Source organism: Larimichthys crocea, chromosome VI, assembly GCF_000972845.2.
Source record: "Larimichthys crocea isolate SSNF chromosome VI, L_crocea_2.0, whole genome shotgun sequence".
Taxonomy (NCBI): domain Eukaryota; kingdom Metazoa; phylum Chordata; class Actinopteri; family Sciaenidae; genus Larimichthys; species Larimichthys crocea.
In genome coordinates, this window is record NC_040016.1 from 17,832,154 (window position 1) to 17,852,624 (window position 20,471).

Here is a 20,471-nt window from a genome sequence, read left to right on the forward strand (position 1 = left end):
TTTTTATTTTTTTTTTTTCACGCCTTGCCCTCTCCCTGACTTTAACAAGAAGCATATCTGCTCCTCACTTTATTATTTAATACTGCAGATTCTTTATTTATTTTTTTTAAATAATGAAATCTAGAGACCAATATTCAGGTCTTTTAATGTTTCTTCTTCTTCTTTTCCTACATATACTCGATCAGCATTTAAATGTCCACTGTGTAAGACAGACAGGCTGAATATGGCAGAAATGGAATATGATATTCATAACGTGAAAATAACATTACCTTAGAATGAATCTTTTATATCTACATGCACTGCAACTCCTCTTCCACACAGTCTGCCATGTTGAACCACCATGTTTCTACACTGACTCTAGATAAGATTTCTCCTTAACGCTAGGAAGTTGGAGCTCCTCCTCTTCTCTGTCTCTATTTTGACAGAGTCGGCTCCTCTAACCACGCAGTTTCTTGCTTGGGCAGCCTTTCCTTTGCCTGATCCCAAACCGACACCACACTTTTTGATTTTGTAGTTTTGAACCCCAACAATGGGTTTTTCACTTCTCTAGCTTCCTCTTTCGCCGTGCATCAATCAAACAATTCAATTTGCCGAATCGATCCCAGGCTGCCGTAAGTAAGGACATAACCCTAGGGGACGCACCATCGCTGATGTCTTTCGACTACCCCATTTCTCCCTCCACCACGCGCACCATCAGTCCCTTACCTGTGCTCTTGCAGTTCTCCATGTCAGGCTCCAGTTCCCAGCCCTCGTAACAAGAGCATTTCACACTGAACTTGTCCTGTTCACAGCGTTGACTGCACTTAAGGTGTTTGGCACAGAAGCTTTGGATCTGACAGGTCTTGTTGTCGGGCCCCAACTCCATGCCCAGTGGACAGGAACAGATCACCCCCTCACCGGGAGCCACCGTGCAGTTATGGCTGCAGTCGCCATTGTCCAGTGAACACAGGTCTGTTAGACAGAGAATATCAGAGGAGGACTGTCACGAGGAGTAGCTTGTGCACAGGACTGTTATTCAACCAGTGAAGCCTTGATTTTTGAGATGCAGAGCTTTGCTTGCTGTTATGGTGCTCCCTGTACTGAAAACACAGCCTGCTTGCTGTTGTCTCTTACCGCAGAGTTTTTCATCAGAGCCATCTGGGCAGTCATCAGTGCCATCGCAAAGTTTCTCCGCAGGCAGGCAGATGGTGGAATCATTGGCACACACATGGTGAGAGAGCTTACACACCAGGGCTTCACAGTTGTCCTCGTCTGAGTTGTCCTCACAGTCGCTGTCTCCGTCGCACACCCAGGCTTTGCTGATGCAGCGCGCTATGGACAGAAGGCACGGTAACTTTAAAAAGAATGACTTATAACTGACTCGCCGTACTTTAACGCTCGTCTTAATTTAGTCTCCTCTCCTCACCGGAGTCCCTGCAGCCAAACTTGACAGCTGGGTCGCACATGTGTGTGACACCCTCACAATTCTTCTCGTCGCTCAGGTCCATGCAGTCCGTGTCCCCGTCGCAGCGCCAACGCAACGGGATGCACAGGCCGTCCATTCGACACTGAAACTCATCTGTGTGACAACCTCCAGGGGGACGCGTGGCTGCAGACAGACAGAGAGAGAGAGAGACATCATGAAACTCTGAAACGACATCGACTTCAACTCTTGTCCGCGTTAATCATCAGGACACACAGCCTTGAGCAGAACATCCAGACTGTAAAAACAAAAAACTAACAAGCTGTCTATTAGAAATCTGGATGGCAACAAGTCCTAGCAACAGGAAAGACAGATTCAAGTATGCAGTCTTTGTTTGTAAAACACTGGCTGCCAATGAATCCTCTTATTCCTCCAAGGTTGCTCTTAGCAGAAGCATAAAACAAATAGATAATTATAATTAGGTACATCTACATCGTTGTTATTTAAAAGATAACAGTTATTATATCACTCACTAAACAGCTAGTTATAAAGGTGTCACTGGTGCCCATTAGACTGGTTTCAGTGTGACTAATACAGACCAGGGACCTATTACATCTTCTGTCTAAAATGTAAATACTAGCTCTGATTTTAGTGCGTAGTGTACTTGAGGAATAAATAAACAAAATAAGAGCAGAGATGGAGGCATCCACCTATGATAATAACAACCACCTGTCACAGCTGCGCTCCATAAATACTGCAGATATTTGTTTGAATAGAGGCTTTACCTTTTCATAAGGACTCCTTCTCCTTTTGCAAGTATGAGGTCATGTTTTCTAGAAACAAGATTCAGTACTCGGTGCATCGGGTTTGTGTGCAGAGGAAAAAACGCACTCGGAAACAGGTCGGACTCAGGAGGAATCCATTATCATGGATTTTTAGTGGGTGTGTTAGGAGCTGGTGCAGTATGATCTGCAGTCAGTCCCACCAACTGCAGCAATTTATTTATTCATTTTTAACATTTTCTTCTTGTTTTTTTTCTTTTATGATTTCTGACTGCAGCTGAGATTAGCCCCACCAGTTCGCATGTTTGCTTATTTCAGTTGTCTTAATTATAGGGTATAGCATCCTCCTGCAGGTGTGCTGAATAAACAATGACGGGAAGTCGACACCGAGGCGAAACCAGACTGTCCGGCACTTTTTTTTTGAAAACATGACTGCAGAAAGGCTCATGCAAAAAAAAATGTTTAGTTTTTATATGTGATGCACAGCAAATTATAAAGCGTGATGTTCATCATTTATAAGGATTTCTTAAAAAACAACCTGCAAAAACAACAATACACCACGGGGAGGAGTTTCCTAACCGGAGGCAGGTGTAGATTAACCCCACCTAATTGGCAGGTTAACACACTGACCCTGATTGGTGCAGTTTGCGTGGGTCTCGTCGCTGTAGTCCCCGCAGTCATTATCCCCGTCACAGGTCCAGTAATCTGGGATGCAGCGGCCGCTGTTACACTTGAACTGAGCGCTGGAGCAGGAGTGACTGCAGCCTGCCTCGTCGCTGTTATCCCCGCAGTCGTTATCTGAAAAACAAACACAGTCACACAACACCCACTCCTTCCATTATGAGACACCCGCTGCCTCAAAGGCAAGAACACACACACAAATACTCAGAAAACTATTTCTTTCTCTTTTTCTTTTTCTTTTTTCTCCTCCACAATTAAACACAGTGGCAGTTGAAACCATGGAATATAAATGAAACAGAAATATGAGAGAAGAGAGTAAATAATGGCAGAAACTGCATAGATCAGACCATGCACCATGAGGGAATGTACCGGGCGTTGATACATTGAGCTTGGCAGCAGAGCATCATAAGCACTTTAATATTTAATACCCATAATAATATAAAAGATCTACCTAATGTATAACCTTTAGCCCATAGAGCAGTTAATTTCATAGTTATCAGGGAGTGAAAAAAATCAATTTTGTGGCTAAACTACTTTTTATCATTCAACGTGGCACTCTCTTATTAAATCTATAGTGATTTAAATTGAGTTTCATTCATTTGTTTGCTGAGATAACAGCTTCACTTCGAGTTTTCCACGTATTTGACTGACATAATGATGAATTGACAATTTCTCAAATCTAATTTAGCTTCAAGCCTGTCTACGTGTAAATGAACGGCAGCAGTAACTGGCCTCAGCTCGTGGCCACGTTCATTTAGCAGAAAAAAGAAAGCAGCAGTTAACTGTTTCTGAGCCAGCTTGGTCAGTCCTTAAACTAAGCTATGCGTCATGGCTGTTGGTGGTGCATGTTGATCTATGCACTAACCGGTCAGGTTTGGACAATTCAACTCATCAGAGCCGTCCCCACAATCCTTTTCTGAAAGACAGAACCAATGGAAGACAGCAGAGTGGGCGAACGGCACAACACGGCACAACAACAACAAAAAAAACAACAACACAGAACAACAAAAGACAGGAGAGAAAAAAAAAACACACACAAACATACAAGGTGACAAAAAGAAGAGTGTATGCCAATAATGAGGAAAGCGGCAAAAAAACGTGCACAGCAAAATGTGACAAAGGGAAGAGAGGAGTCGCCACTGTAAACAGGCACACAGGAGGAAGAGAGGAGAGGATGAAGGACAGACACTAACCATTATCGCAGCGCCAGTTTATGTTGATACAGCGGCCGTTGTTGCAGGTGAACTGGGTGAGGGGGAAACATGTCGGGTAGGCTGTGGACAGAACTAGAGTGTGAACATGTTGCTCTTTTACTTCCGGAAAAAAAGGAAGATGTTTAAACGACCTGATATAAATCACAGCTATATTGTGAGAACGAGTTGACCAACCACAGGAAGCGGGTTCATCCGATCGATCGCCGCAGTCGTCGTCCAGGTCGCACGTCCAGGAAATAGGGATGCAGCGCCCGCTGGCACACGAATACTGATTGGGCGGGCAGGTACGAGCTGAAAGACGAAACAGAATGTCGCGTGTTTGTGTCACATGCAAATAGACACAGAATTTAAAATAATAATAATAATAATATAATAATAATAATAATAATAATAATAATAAAAAAAACACCTGCCAGATTTTAGGCATGTTTGTTCGTGTACCTGAGCAGGTGGTGTTGGATTCGTCCTCGTCGTTCCCGCAGTCGTTGTCCCCGTCACACAGCCAGCGCAGAGGGATGCAGCGGTTGTTCTTGCACTTAAATCTGTCTGTGGGGCAAGTGTGCTGGTCTGGAGAGGAGAAAGGACAAATCGAAAGGCATCCATGAAAACGCAGAAAAATGAGAAGCCGCATGGGGTAAAGGCGTACGGGGAAATGAAAGGGGGGAAAAAAAAGGTGTAAATGAATGAAAAAGAGAGAGCAAATATTTGAGCTTATTTTAGTATTTTCTTTTTGGACGGGCTTTTATTTTGTCTGGGACGGGAGCATGTCTGCACTGCAACCACAGACAGCCAGACAAGCAGACAGTGAGCTTTTCCAGATCTACAGACATTGCTACTTTTCTCCTTGCACAAACACACACACACACACACACACACACACACACACACACTGACATATCATGTACTCACATATACACAAAATTAGTACGTGTAAACACATCCTCACTACACTCAGACTCTGCTCTCTCATTTCATTCTGGCATTACCGGACTGTTAAACTCAGACTTCCAGAGGTCATCTGACTCAGTACCAGCAGGAGGGGGTAGGTGTTTTGAAACTGTGTCAAATCAAATGTGTGCGTGTGTGTGTGTGTGTGTGTGTGTGTGTGTGTGTGCGTGCGTGTGTGTGTGTGTGCAGTTACTCACGGCACAGCTCAGGAGCCTCGTCGCTGTTGTCCAGACAGTCGTTGTCTCCGTCACACTTCCAGCGCTCCTGGATGCAGCGGTTGTTCTTACAAGCAAACTCCCCGGACTGGCACTGAGGAGGGGGTACGTAAGACGGGTTGGCTGTGGAAGGAGAAGTACAGGAAAAGAGTGAATGTGAAAAAAAAAGAGGTCGTCGAGGACGTGAAGGAAGCAAAACACAGTTTTCATTTATTAAATTTTGCAACCGAAGTTAAAAAGGACTGGATTTATGGGAAACATCAGTTGTGTCAGTGATTTTTTTGGTGATGTTGTCGATTGTTATGTGTAATATTAATGCAGGTTAATAACCTTGAATATTCTAGGCTTCAAAGAGGTGGTATTTATTGTATCGGAGCAGCATTTCAAATATTTTTGCCAAACGGTTCTAGCAAAACACTGACTCACTTGACTGAAAATACAGGGGGAAAAAAAACCTTGTGTGGTTTGAGTGCTGTGAGAAATACCCTTCGGTCTCACACACTCGCATGTTTGAACTCACCTTTGCAGCTGGTGTTGTCAGCTGGGTCTAGTATTTGGTCTTCTGCGCAGGCACATTGCCTGCCTCCTGGTATGGCCAAACACAGACTGCTGCAGCCGCCGTTGTACACGCGGCATTTATTGGAGCCTGCGGTTGAACAAACGTGAATGTGAAGATGTATGAGGGTTAAACACAGGCCGATGAAGGGATGGGGTACAGGGAATAATCGTTTGTGATGTGTTTTCCGGGGAGCACCTTGTTGCTGCTGAGCGTCGTACATGCGGATTTCAAAAATGGGCGGCCTCTCGTTGCGCAGCAGAGTGGCAACGCCGGTGGTGGTGTCCAGCTTGTAAATGCTGCCACTGCGATACTCGTTCCAGAACAAGAAGTGTTTATAGTGGCACAGACCAAAGGCGTGGTTCAGTTCCTGACCTTCGTACACCGTCTGGTGATGTGAGAAAAGTATGTTTTCAAAAGTTGCCTTTAATAAACAAACCACAGAACTCTGTGTCCAGAATTTCTGCTCAAAACATGTTCATATTAATTCATGCTAAACATAAACATGTGACGTGATGAACCTTTCTTGTCTAGCATATACCAACGCTACACTAACGTCTCAGTCTTGGACAAAGAGGACTATTTTAAGACCGGTCAAGACCACAGCTGCGGAGATATCCCATTATATTCCCATTAATCACCTAATAATGTCTCATTTCTCCACCACGGTTTCATAATGAACTGAAAATATTTTTACGCTTCAAGCAGAGTAAAACAAATGATTGTGGAAGCTGAAACTGAGAGACAGTTCACACAAAGTTCACCTACGTTCTGTAGTTGAACTTTGTGAACTGTGAGCCAACACCTGCATGGCACAGAAAACTAAAGAGAGGACAGGAGGGTTCAGGTCGAGGTTTAACCACAAGACCACGAGCCAACAGCTGCAAAGTTCCTTCCAACCAATCAAACTCTGTATTTTATAAAGCATTGGTGTGAACTACAGTAGCTCAATTTGGGGACTTTTTTGATGATTATCATCGTCATTTGTGAGTTAACACTGCAACGATGTGAAGAATTAAGTCAAATCTAGTTACTCCAATTGTTTGGTCTCGACCCCTCAAAGTCTTGGTCTTGTCTCCGTCTCGATACGTTGGTCTTGGTCTTGGCTTGGCCTCGGTTTAGGTGGTCTTGACTCTAAACTTTTCAGTGGTATGTGAGTAAATATTTAAATCCCATGCATTTAATAACAACCAGAACATTCTTATTTCTGGATTATGAATTTGAAAGCAACACCATCAAATCAAAACATAACCAACACGCAAAACAAAAGTATTATTCATGTATCCATGAGGAGTGGAGCAGCATTAAAAAGGGGCCACAGATCATGGTCATGAAACCTGATGGACCACCCACAGTCTTCCGCCGCTTTAAATCTGACTCCTGATTAACTCACTCACAGCGAATAATCCCCTTCCCTCTATTCCCGGGAACCACTCTGTCTTTACACTGCAGCAAAGTAATCCTGACGATGGCGAGCGAGTGCTGACCTTGCGCTCGCTGCTGTTGACGTAGACCATCTCAATGCGGTCATAGTAGGCATCCACCCAGTAGAGGATTCCCTGTGGGATGTCCAGACTCAGACCGTTGGGCCACAGCACCGTTTTGCTGGTCAGTAACACGCTTCTATTGGAGCCGTCCATCCAAGCCCGCTCAATTTTGCCTCGCTTGCTCTCCTTAGGGTCCTCCTCCCAGTCTGTCCAGTACATCCAGCTGAGGAAGCAACAAGGAAACTGTCACGGGAACAAGTATTCCAAGAAATGTGAGCCAGACAGAAAAAGGGGAATATTTGTTGGGGGGCATCTTGAAAAATTTCTTGGCATTAACGGATGCGATGACTTTTTATCCGGCTGCCCTAAAGCGCACACTCATCAGAACATCCAGTGAGGCGGCTCCAATTTGTTTCTCTGTTGATCTGCCCTACAGGCAAACCAGGTTTCTTTAGGACCTGTCAATCTTCTCCGCTGATCTAGCCTCTAGCCTGTGAGCAGCTGGCCGTCTACAACACTGTGCAAAAACCCAGACGCAGTCCCTGTTGTTGTAATCTAACTTCCATTAGCATTAACATTTCATATTTCCTTCTCCTCTCCTGTCTGCAAATCTCTCCTCCTGCTCCCTTTCTCTGAGCCAGATTGATTACAGGCATTAGTGGAGGCGAGTGCCTTTCCCCCGGGAAGTGTGTGGACACACATCACCCCTGTCACTAGAAATCCAAAGAGTGTGAGCGGGTTTATGAGCGCGTGTTACTCAGGAGACAGCCTAGGAGGTCATATCAATAAGACAGTGCATGAGAAATATGCGTGTATGTTAACAGGCCTGTGGGAGAAGATCTATCGTATAATGTGCAAAAAATGCCCCATCGGTTTTAATAAATACTGTATGATAGGCATAATCACGATGGTAATGGCCGACAACACAGATAAAAAAATGATAAAAGACTCTCTGCAGGAAACTGTGAAGACGCACAGACAAAACACTCCTGACAAGCGGTGAGTAATAAAACAAATACACAGCTCAGACTCCAGGTAGAAGAAATTTTTGCTGAGAGGTGAGTGACAACAGCTGAGTCATCGGACAGCTGACCTGAAAAAATAACCACTCCATTACGCCTCACCATGACCGCAAATAAGCACATGCATGCACCCAAACAGCCACCTCTAGGTCGGCATAATGCTAACTCTGGCTGGGCAGTGCAACTTGTGACCTGGATCTCGTTCAGAGATCTTAATCCCTTTTTCTCTGGAACAATAAAACGTCACACCCCTCTATCTCATCACTGCCTCTATCTTGTCTGTCTCTCCTTACCCGTTTAGAGGATCAACTACAATGGCACGAGGGTGGGTCATCTTTCCCTCGATGAGGGTTTTTCGGGTCTGCGAAGCCTTTTCCAGCCGGGCCACGCTGATGGTTTTCTTGGGCCCGTCATCTGTCCAGTACAAGTTATCAGCCATCCAGTCCACAGCGATGCCCTCCACTGTGTGGATTCCTGAGACAGACACATAACGTTGGTGAGAAGCCAACGGTACAGTACTTCGGAAAAATGCGCGAACTCTATCAAAATTCTTGTTCTCGGTGGGATAACCTGGAAAAGTGCCAGTTAAACGTTTAGGTTTTTCAGTTTTGAGTTTACAAAATAGTTGCACAATCTTAAAATTATACTGTTATATTATTTATCTTTACACTAATATGCAAACCAGCGACCGTTAACCTACCTTCCTTCACAATGGTGTCCCTCTCTGTTCCATCAATCTTCTGTCGCCCAATGATGTAGCTGGTGGCGTCGGCAAAGTAAATGAACTCGCTCTCAGCGTGAAAGTCCAGAGCTCTGGGGTTCATCAGATTCTCTATGGGGATCATGTACTCATCTGGCACCTTTGCGTTCATGTCCATGCCCCTGATGACCCCCGGGCGACCTTTACCATAGACCAGGAAGAGCTCGTGCTCGGGTTCTGCAGCAAAACAAGAAAAACAAAAAGGCAACAGAAGCCGGGTTAACGCTGAACTTCTTCCATGCGTCTTTCGTTCTTTAACGATTTCTGTGGACGAAGAATCAAAAAAAAAAAAAAGAGGAAATGCTGACTCATGACTGCTTTTTTTCGGGGCCAAATAATGCGTATCGATCAAGTAAGCAAATAACAATGCGATATCAGCAAAAGCCCTAAATGAAAATTAAGTAGTCTCCAGTTGAGAGGCAGAGGGAGAGGAGGTGGGACCTGCCTTTAGGCAAATCAATTGTGTCGTTTTCAAGGACAGTTTATTCTCCGGAGGCGGATCAATATAATGCTATTATTGGTTGATTGAATATTAAAACGCTCCTCAAAATAAGCTGAATCAGCCTGGCAGCTTTAACAGGGGGGGGTCAGCAGAGAGCTGGCCAGTTAGAAGTTCATCATGTTGCTCAGCTACTTTGTTCAGAGCTCTTTCCCAGTCTACAGCCCAGGGGGAGAACTGCATCACTGATCCAACCTTGGCTGCCCTTGGCTTTAGGTTAAACGGAGCTGAATCACTGCAGCTCTGAGTTAATACTTACAGTTACGCTGGGAGCATGCAGCATCACACTGTGTTAAAGATGCTTCAGTGCAACGGTTTCCCAAACACCATACCCTTATTTATCAGATGATGATGAAGCATCATCACTATCGCATTAATAGACTAGTAGTCCTACTTACTTTTGCAGGACTTGCCATCGCTGCCCAGGCTGAATCCAGAGCGACAGCGACAGGTTCGGGTCTTGTGGCCGTTCCCCAGCAGACAGATGTCTGAGCAGCCTCCGGCCTTCCCGAATTGGTCCACCTCACACGCATGACTACGCACTGCACAACAAAAAGAAAGGAACGTCAAAAAACTAAATCTTCAACAGATATACATGAGATATATATATATGTGTGTGTGTGTGTAGTCTACCTGGAGGCTGGCGTCTCTGGTGGTAAACGTGCAGCGCTCCTCCCTTGTCCACCCTGGTCACCACTTGGTAGTCTGTGCTGTTGAAGCGGTTGACCCTGATCACACTGGTTTTAGGCTGCATGTTAGCGTTGTCCGAGTTGGTGGCATACAGGTAGTTTTCGAACACCGTCAGCCCGTACAGGTGTTCGATCTTAAAGAGAGAGATAATGGAAAGTGGGGGAGATGATGGAAGGGTGGAGAGAGTAAAAAAAAGTACTAAAAATCCCATTTCATGTTTTTTCTTCACCTCTATCTTCAGTAAGTGTAAAAGATCTGATGGATAGATGATAGTTCATGTAGTCTGACTAAGAACTGACTGTCACCAGTCACTGGTCAATTCCAGTCCATTATTTTCTATATTTGGAAACCTCAGAGTCTATTATTATACTCTGTTTGAATTATCCTCCACGTTTTAAAGTGGGTAATATAGCAATGAGGCAGATGTACTGTTTCCATGGTTACCTTCAATAAACCATGTACTATGTTGTAACACAGTGGTTAAACTTCTTTTTTTTTAGTCTCTGTGAAGTGTTTTTATACACTTTGGCTTAGAAAATAGTATTTTCTGTGGCCGTGGCATACAGTGGATTATAAAGTGATGTGAAGTGTCTAGCAGTAGAGGAACCAGGAAAACTTGCTTTCAGTAGACACAGACAAACTAGCGTCTATCTGACAAAATCCGCCAAAAAAAAAAAAGCAAGGCAAGAACTTTCACATCTGAGCAGACAAAAGCCAGTGACTCAGCGTCCCATGAGGCTGCGTCCGTCCGCAGCAGCATAAAACCTGACATGCCACTGAGGTCTATCACAGCAGGCTGTGTGGAGCCCACTGGTCCAAACAAAGACACGAATAAAAAAAGGGTTAGAAGGGAAATGGTCTGTCGGGGTGACACAGTGAATGGAAACCTATTAGTATCAGACCGTAATGAAACATGATTGTGCGTTATGTCACCTTTTCACACAGACAAACCAGCCCAAAATCAGCCCATAATTAAAAAAAATAAAGAAATATCCTTCACGACTTGATTTCACACACTTCAGGTTTCATGTGGGTGTGACCACCCACAGCCAACAGCAGAACTGAATTTGATGAATCTAAAGGGTCTCGTTTAGCAGGCAGGGGGACAGCTTTTCTCTAATCAAAATCCCATGCATCTGGATTTGAAAGAGAAAAAAAAACTACACTCTTAATAAAACTGTGCAATAACACACTTCATTGTAACCTTCACCTGAAGGATGTGCACGTACTAATACCCTACTTCAAGTGCGCACACACACACACAAAGGAAGAGATGGTGATTTGTGTGTGTGTGTGCCCTTAGGGTCAGTGAGTAAATGAAAGTCATTACTTCTCCACAGATCCCAGTAAAAAACCATGGTAACACATTTAAGAGCCACCGTGCTTCATCAACGCCGCAACATCAACAACCTCCATATTAGACACTATTAATCAGCCTCTTTAATGAAAAGGCAAATGTCTCCAATCTTAACTCCGCTCGTAATTCAGCGGGCAACAACACATTACAGGAGCACACAGGAGAAACATAAGGTGCGTTATAGATATAGAGGGAGTTTTAGAGCGTTATGAATAGCAAAAGGCAAAAACAGAAAATTTAAGAGAGGGTTATCGTCCTTCTGATGGAAGAGTGTGGTGCGTTCAGTGCAGCTGTTCTCACCAGCAGGCCTTGGATGATGGTGTGCCGATTTTTGCCCTCATAGTCCACCACCTCAATGTAGTCAAGGTAGGCGTCAGCCCAGTACACCAGCCTGCTGACGAGATCCAGCGTGATGCCGTGGGGGAACACGATCTTACTGTCCACGAGTTTGGTTCGGTTTTGGCCATCCATGTCACAGCGCTCCACCTTGGGGATCTGACCGTAGTCTGTGAAGAAAACCTTCCTGTGGAAACAAAAGAATCAGGCCTGATTGAGGATAAAAAAAGGAAGGAGGACAACTGATTTAATTTCATTTTCAGCCCATCTGGCTTTGTTATGATTGATTGATTGCCCTCATTTCCATCGTAGGGAGACAATAACAGTCGGCAAAAAGGAGAACGGTAGGAAACATTCCTGAGGGCAGACGGCAAGCAAGACTAATTATCGAAGTGGTTTAAGGAACAATGCTGAATATTTGCTGGATATCATTAGATTATTGGACAAAACAAGAAGTCTAAAGTCATCAGCTTGGATTCAGTAACTCCCCTATGGGGTTTAATTTCTGAATATTTGTAGTTTTACAAGCACATTTCCACTATAAACCTGACAAGCAGAGCATAATCATTATTTTCATATGGTTTTCACCACAGCCAAACAACAAAAATTGTTAAATAACAAATCATGCCCGCCCTGTGAATGGCGTTAGCGAGCAAAATCGTCTTTTTTTTGTGTGCGTTAAACAAGCTGGAAAACTCACCCCACACAATTTCATTCATCAATTATCTCGAGATTCGCTGTCTAAACTAAACCTCAACATCTTGTCATGGTGGAGTCATTCCACAACCAGTAACCAGTACATGAAGGGAAGTAGAAACATAACCATGTTGTTTTTTTAAATCAACTTTTTCTTTTTTTAGGGTGACTATAGCAGTAAATAGACAGTGTGGCATTTCTGGAAAGATTTGTGGTCACTAATTCAACAACAGAACAGATGACTTTTTTCTGTTATAATGTTGTTATTGTTGTTTTTCTCCCCCTCTAATGACACTGCAGACCACGGAAACCAAACTGAACAAAAAAAAAAGAAGAAAAAAATACATACAGTGAATCTACCTGACCTTATTACTGGAAGAACCAATTACGGCCGAGGATATTGCGTGGGATGAAAACGATGTGTGTCGCTACGAGCGAATGTGCGCACATGTACACACCCGTTCTCACGTTCATGCTGTTAATTTTTTCCAAACACAAGTTCTCTTTCTCTTTCCTTCTTTCTCTCCCTTTCTCTCTCACACACACACAAGCATGCACCACAGATATAGACACACTTTCAGGAATCCAGTTGGAAATTCTGGTCATAAACAAAAGAGCTGTAACAAAAAAAAAACATGCTTTTACACACTATACGGTCAGCATACCACAGTGCAAACAGAACATCTGTACTCAATTACTCCAGTGTCCAAACCTCACTTTAGCCTTTTACCCCATTTCAACTCGTACTTTTAAAGTTGGGTAACACTGACAGATGACAGAAGTCTGACTCCAGTTACTCTCATGGGACTAAGTGTTTCTCTGCAAGGCTGTATTTTGAGAAAATAGCACATATATGGTACCTGTCTTTGCGTTTATGTCTTTAAATATATATATAAATATATATATATATTATTATAGATATATATATATATATATGTGTGTGTGTGTGTGTGTGTGTGTTTATGCATGAGACAGAAAGTGATTCAAACTGACCCCATGGTGGGGTCAAGGGCGATGCCTTTAGGATTGTACAGCTCCAGGTCCAGGAGGGTGACACATAATTGCCCGTCCTTGTCACACACGAAGATCCTGTCATCCACGTCATCCACAAAGTAGAAGTTTCCGGTAAGCCAGTCGATGGCCATCTGTTCCACATCTGGATAGAGAGAGAGCAGCACGGTGAGGAGGGGATGAGATAGGACACAGGGAGGCAACACAACTTGTGTTCTCGGGAAACCTGAACTGATTCGTTTCGACTGGAGCGTGTGATGTTGTTGTACTTGTACTTTGCAGCAGATGGGTTTGGGGTTTGAGTCAGAGTCATGTGATGAAGTGAATTAGTCAGCAACAATTACAGACACGCGTTCACATGCACGTCCAGGTTTTTCAAGCCTGGCTTGGGGAAGTGTTCTTTATTGACAAATTAAATGACAGCCAACTCCAATTAGGGAGTGTCTAGTTAATGCGCCTGTCATTCAAAGTCACTCAGACGGACAGAATATGAGACTGAGTCTGAGTCTGATGTTGCCGTGGCTGTAACCAACCAGCTGCATTTATTTTCCTGAGGCTCAGCTCACGGGGAAGACCAGTGCCACCACCCGTCGACGAAAATCAAATACCTAAATAGCACCGCACACGTACTATATGGAATATTTACGGCGGGAAGAATTTCAACAGAAACTATGCTGGAAAAGAAAAAAAAAACTGGAATACCCCTGCTCTGTCCAAACTGCAGGACCACATAGGGAGGGGTCTGAGAGAGGAGAAAAATAGTGAAAAAGAATAACATGAGACATTAATATACCCCTCTCTCTCTCTCTGGTTCCCTCATTCCCTCCTCTTCCTTCCTTTCCTCAAACAGCAGCTCAGCCACACTGAATCTGAGCCAAGGATCAGAGACAGAAAGCTATTGTTAAAGCTGAAGAAGCTGTGAGAATCTTAAAGGGTCCAGAATGATCAATTTACTGTAGCATGTGGTGGTACTCGAATACTGTACTTAAGTATACATCTGATTTTTATGCAACTTTATCCTACTGCAGTTAGTAGCTATTTTGTAAACTTGGATAAAAAAAATCTATAATAAACATAAAAATGATCATGCATTGCTTTATAATAGCAAACTACCCAAAAATAATTCAAATGAGTTCCGAACAAGCTGAACACAACGCTGACATACATAGTTTTCGTTGATATATATATAGTTATAGCATTCATTTCTTGTGTTTCACTCCTTCCTGAATATAAATAAGTCCAACACTGTATCTCATTTTAGCTCCGTGTTTGCTTTTTTTTTTTTTTTTACAAACTTACGAAGGAAATATTTAGCTTCAGCTGCAAAAAAACGCTCCTTTACATTCACTAGCTGGCAAGTTACTAACGTCGTCTGTCCGTCTGTCTTTTTGGTGCTGAGCAGGAAGAGTACAGCGCACCTTTCCTCCTAAAAATAGCCGGTCAGCTGAGTACTTAATACCATAACAACAACGTCCCAGGTGTGATTTTATCTGGGGACCTTTGTTGCATGTCTTTCTCAACTCTCTCTCTCTGTCTCCTTGCATTTCTTGTCAAAGGCCGTCTTTTTTTAAAAAGACAATGTGGCTGAACTAAAACAGTAAAGCAGCAGCAGAAAAACACTAAAAAAATAAGTTGGAAGGCACCATAACACTTTGTTAAGCTGTGTAGAACTACTACAAGTGACCCCCTTCTCACATAATAGTCACTGAAAACATAAAGATGTTGACATTTTGAATGTGAGACATTTTTTCTCCTGCATTGTGGTTTTGCTTTTACTTGAGCAAAGCGTCTGAACACTCCCTCCAGCACCAACGTCAAATATTAATCATAATATAAGGAATGAAAACTATACTTGATGTATATAAGCATACAGTATGAGTGAGCTCGAAGGACTGAGACTGGGAGAAAGTGTGGGGAGGAGGGCTTCACTAACCACAAGATTTGTATTTTCACAGCTGCCACAAGCTCTGCTCTGCACTGAACTATCCACACACACACACATGTATGTTCACACACACACACACACATCTAAAATCACAGCTAAAGTCATGCCGCAGGAGTCCCTAGCCTTGCAGTGCCCAGTGCAAAGGGCGGAGGTATAATATTGTGGTATGTTTACTAGGGCGATCGGGTCACTGTGGTGACCACGGGATCGATTTCTCTAACCAGGAAAGAAAAACCTGGGTGGGGGGAAATGACAAAGCGAATTCCTCTGCAAAGGCAATAAAATTAACTGTAATTCCAGAGGAGACCACTGTGTTTAGAAAAAAAAAAGTGACACATTCTGAAAAGTCTGACTAACTACGGGAAGGAAACACTTTCAAGTATTTTGGAGAAAAAGTGGAAAACAGATAAAAAGAAAAAATGCAGCTGGGCGGAGAGGAGAGGAAGAAAAAGTGAGGAGGAGGAGAAAAAAAAAGACAGACAAGAGAAGAAAGAGGGAAAGAGAGAGAGAGATCTGATTTCCACTAAGGAAACTTGGGCATTGTGCAGCAGCATTTCTGGGGTTTATGGGAATCAGGGGCCGTATTCCCAAAGGTGTTCTTAATTTTTAACACAGAGTTCTCTGTTTAAATGCTTCCAGCTGCCCCCACACAACACACTGACTTACTGATTAGGCAATGGGTAAACAAAGGAGGGGGTCGAAGAGAGGGGATTGTGCAATATTCAGAAAGTTTTACGGAGAGCCCTGAAAATGTCCTCCACCTCTGTTCAACAGAAACGGCTCCAGCAAAGCCAGAGACTGTTCCACCTCCTCCCATTCTCTCTCTCCTTCTCAATGCATCATCTCCCTATCCCTCCCCTTTGTCTGTTCCCCAGAGGTGGAAAAACAGTCTGGATTCATTAACTGCAGCTCTGTCTGAAACTATGCTATAAAAAACAACAGCATAATTGAAAAAACAGAACCGGCTGCCTCCTTCTTCTTCTTCTTCTTTTCTTTTCCCCCCCGATCCCTCTAAACAACTTGTTTTCTACGTGTTTTCTTGTCCGTTTCTTCGCTCCCCATTGGTCTAAGAAAAACAACAGCCAAGTGGATGTCTACACAACGTATTTATAATGCATCGCTACACGGAGAAATGTTCAGTTATTATATATAGCAGTACAATGAGGGGCTGACATCTTCGCAGGCGCCCACTGCTTGCACTGTGACGCTAACACAGGGGATCAATAGCGTAGTTATATCGGTGGCATTACTTTTAATGGAGCTCATATGGGTTCAATACCTCTGAACTGTCACTTTTAAACTGCGACTAAAGCTTTAACACCAACCCCCACTTCCCCCTCGCACTCCAAAAACACTCCCTCGAGCATCTGGCGAAGGCGTCACACCAGAAAACACAACAACAAGATAAAAAAATATATAAAAAACACATTTTCTTTCGAAAGTTCAGAGTTAGTTTAAAGCTTAATAAAGTGTTGAATGGAGAGAATATTTGAAAATGTGCTGACTGACTTGCCTTTTAACAGCACATGACCTCTTAAGGAGATTTCAGGCCAGTGTCTGTGCTAAGCAGCATGGTGCGGCTCACTGTGCAGGGGGGGGGAGCAGGTACTGTAGCTCTTACAGTTCAAGTAATGAAGAGAGGCTTAGTGATAGCTCCAGGATCAGTCCTCCTGTGCATAGTGTGGAGCATCAGCTTCAACTACTGAATCTATCTCATATAATATATATAAGATTTTTCATATAAATGTATTCACTGGCTGTTTCCTGCTGCGATAATGCATTCCTAACCATAACTTACAATAATAAACAAGGTCCAGGTCATTTATAATATGCTATATAAAATGCAAATTAGACGTGTTGCTCAAAAGTAATTTAAAAACAAAACATACATTGCATTTGCACTGCAGATTGTAGTCTTGTTCAAATTAATATTGCACAGACTGAAGTGTGCAGCAGCTCATATAAATGAAGTCTCCAGCTCCAGCACCTTCAGCGAGCCTTTATTTGGTGCACAGTGATCTTTATGTGTTATTTTTATATATATTAAATTGGATATGTTTTGTTTAGTAGGAGCTAAAAGTAGAAAAATAACCAGAAAAATATTTTTCTTTGTCACATGGAGCTTTACATCATCACTTTTGCGTGCGCGTGTGTACGATTAGTAACGGCGAGAAGCGACATATATAGGATGAGAGTAGGTGTACGTTGAAACGTTGGAAACAGAAAGTGGGACCGAGGGGAAAGAAGAAAAAAAGAGTCAAAGGGAATGTGATGAAAGTGAGAAAGTGAGAGAAAGAGAGTGAAAGAGTGCAAAGAGAGGGGGGCGGGGGGGTGGAGACACATCTGGACAACTCATCTGTGGCATACTGAGGTCATGAGTCACACAACCACACACGCATCATTTCCTGTATGTTCACCGCTGCCATTGGGTTTGCTGCTGCTGCTGCTGGCTCCTTCCATGTTGACTGTAAGCATAAACCTGCTCCTCCTATTCTGTCACACTCACACGCCAAGCAGCCAGTCCAAAAAAGACCAACCCTGCTGTCTAGGCAGAGTCGGGCCAGATTATAGGGCTGGAACAGATGAGAAAAATCTGCTCTTTTTGTATCGCACATTTTTTTGCACTAAAGCAATCTGTTTTTGGGGGTCTGCTGCTGGTCGGTCAAATGATGCAGCTCTTTAGATATTCCACACATCATATTGGTCTTAGTCATCATAGATGTAAAAGGTTTATACTTGAAGCATCTGTTTACACCTAAAATAGGGTTACTTTATTCTTTAAACTAGGACTTTCATTTCTCTGCCAGTTGGAATTTTACCTTCGCTGCATCTCTGAGCCTTTTTTCACATCCCACTCATGCACACATTGACATAAAAGTAGCAATATTGTCACTTGGTCACTTGAATTGCTTCCTTATTTCAGATATATACAGCTGTAATCTTTCACCATGCACATCCTGGCCACGGTCCCTCAATGCTTCCAGTTCACCATTTTGTTTGTGTGTGTGTGTGTGTGTGCAAGTCTATCAGGATGTGTCTGCACACCACGGGCGCTGCAGTGTGTGTGTGTGTGTGTGTGTGTGTGTGCGTGTGTGTGTGTGTGTGGGAGTGTGTATGTGTGTGTGTGGGGGGGACAGCCGTGGAGAACCCATCTGAAGCTGCTGGAATTTCCTGCGAATTCTTCTGGTCCTTAAATTGTCGAGTTCAGCGCGAGCAGAGATTCTGGTGAGCGCCGCACGACGGCATCCACTGTGATAATCCATGTTTGTTTAATTACCCCGATCGTAATTATTAAGCACACATAATGTTTTTCATAGCAGAAAATCTCACGATGAGCCTCAGTGATTTCAGGCTCGGATGTATTGTATAATGTGTTAATAACTGATGTGGTGCTGGCTGAGGCTCAAAAAAACAGAGCAAAAGGTGCATCGGGCCTTGATCTTTATCTTATCACACTAAAACGCCTCGTGCACAGTTTTCATTGCTCGGCGCTTGTCTCATGTCGTCTGGTTTTGAAATGAGCAGATTTCCAAAATGACAGCTACATCACATCGTGCGTGCGTGTGCGAGGACGGAGAAGCCAGACTGTCATCACTCTGTCTATTCATTTTGTCTGATGGTCCGCGATGAGAAAGTTATTTCTGTCATCTTAATGCATTCTCTAGTCACATGGAAAAAAAAAGGGGGACGTGAGCAGAGACCAGCACACTGCACACTGAGTGGATCTGATCGGTCACAATGCTCGTATGCAAGTGGAAAAAAACAAAAAAAAAAACAGAGAAAGAGGAATAAATCTGAGCTATATGATTCCGTACAATTACAGTATTTCAGTGAGTCTTGTCTACAGATCAGAGGGATTGTGGGGAGACCAGAGAAGAACAGGCTAGAATCATAGTGACTAAGCGAGAGAGAAATGCAGTGTTGTTTTCAAGGGAAAAAAAAAAGGGCTTTAATCAATGTTTGCAGAGAAGTATAACAATGAGGAGAGTTATAACTCATCTGTCGACCAGCTTCCTAAGAAATAGTACAACGACGCATTCCTGTTGGCTTTGGCTCGGATTCACTGTGAAGACAAGTTGCCCCGAAAGACGAAGCTGGAAGAAGCGATAAAAGGAAGGAGGGGCAACCGGATGAGGGCGTGGTTTTTTTCGACCCGCAGGTTGTCTCCGTGCACATGCATGCGCCTGCATTCAATCGCACTCTCCGTCTGTCTTTTGGTTTCATTTTTACGGGGGAAGAGACTCTCGCGTTTTCTGGAACACAAACTTAAGCCATGGAAAAATACAGCTGCTTTTAATGTGCTCTGATTCACAGACCAGCTAAGAAGGACTTGTCGTTTCAGGTACCGATGCCACCTGTTTACATGTGAAACATGTTTAAAACAACCCGCATGTGCAAATGATGATTTAGACCAACAAGCCCAGCCACATCACACCATCTGCAAAGAATGCAAACCAGACAAAAATAATAATTCAAGGTGAGGATCAGCCAAGGCCTGTAGCCTAAGGCTTTACTACAGCTATCTGATGGTGGGGGTGACCAAAACAACAGATGAACTGGAATGACTTGACTGGATGACTAAACTGCTAGATGAACATCTGAATTTGTTTCCAGCAACCAGACCAAAAACAGAGCCGATAACATCTGATTCGATGTTCTTTTGCTTTCAAGAATCCAATGTAAAAGGCCAAAAGTTTGGAGGTCCACCTACTGCAGGAGACTTTTTCTCCTGTATTTTCATCTTTCATCATTGCTCTGTGCTGTTCAGTATGCACCACGTCTAACGCTTCATTTTAGTCGGGCCTGCATGAATAATGGAAGCACGAAATGTACTTTTCTGAGTGAAATGCTGTACAAATACAGCTTTTCT

The 20,471-nt window shown here is 43.4% G+C and overlaps 1 protein-coding gene across 2 annotated transcripts in view; it reads right to left on the minus strand.

The window, feature by feature from the left end:
* LOC104929066 (low-density lipoprotein receptor-related protein 1) overlaps positions 1-20,471 on the minus strand; it is an 83,660-nt gene that overhangs the window by 33,579 nt on the left and 29,610 nt on the right. For both annotated transcript variants that reach the window (XM_019276689.2, XM_019276690.2), the window contains exons 7-23: positions 13,639-13,801; positions 11,914-12,136; positions 10,200-10,389; positions 9,965-10,108; positions 9,008-9,244; positions 8,601-8,781; positions 7,286-7,508; positions 5,997-6,186; positions 5,763-5,888; positions 5,225-5,365; positions 4,521-4,646; positions 4,254-4,370; positions 4,059-4,139; positions 2,815-2,982; positions 1,406-1,588; positions 1,114-1,311; positions 706-951 (exon numbers count right to left, since the gene is read on the minus strand). In XM_019276689.2, the coding sequence (XP_019132234.1) occupies positions 706-951; positions 1,114-1,311; positions 1,406-1,588; positions 2,815-2,982; positions 4,059-4,139; positions 4,254-4,370; positions 4,521-4,646; positions 5,225-5,365; positions 5,763-5,888; positions 5,997-6,186; positions 7,286-7,508; positions 8,601-8,781; positions 9,008-9,244; positions 9,965-10,108; positions 10,200-10,389; positions 11,914-12,136; positions 13,639-13,801 (2,937 nt within the window). The remainder of the gene's footprint in view (positions 1-705; positions 952-1,113; positions 1,312-1,405; positions 1,589-2,814; positions 2,983-4,058; positions 4,140-4,253; positions 4,371-4,520; positions 4,647-5,224; positions 5,366-5,762; positions 5,889-5,996; positions 6,187-7,285; positions 7,509-8,600; positions 8,782-9,007; positions 9,245-9,964; positions 10,109-10,199; positions 10,390-11,913; positions 12,137-13,638; positions 13,802-20,471) is intronic.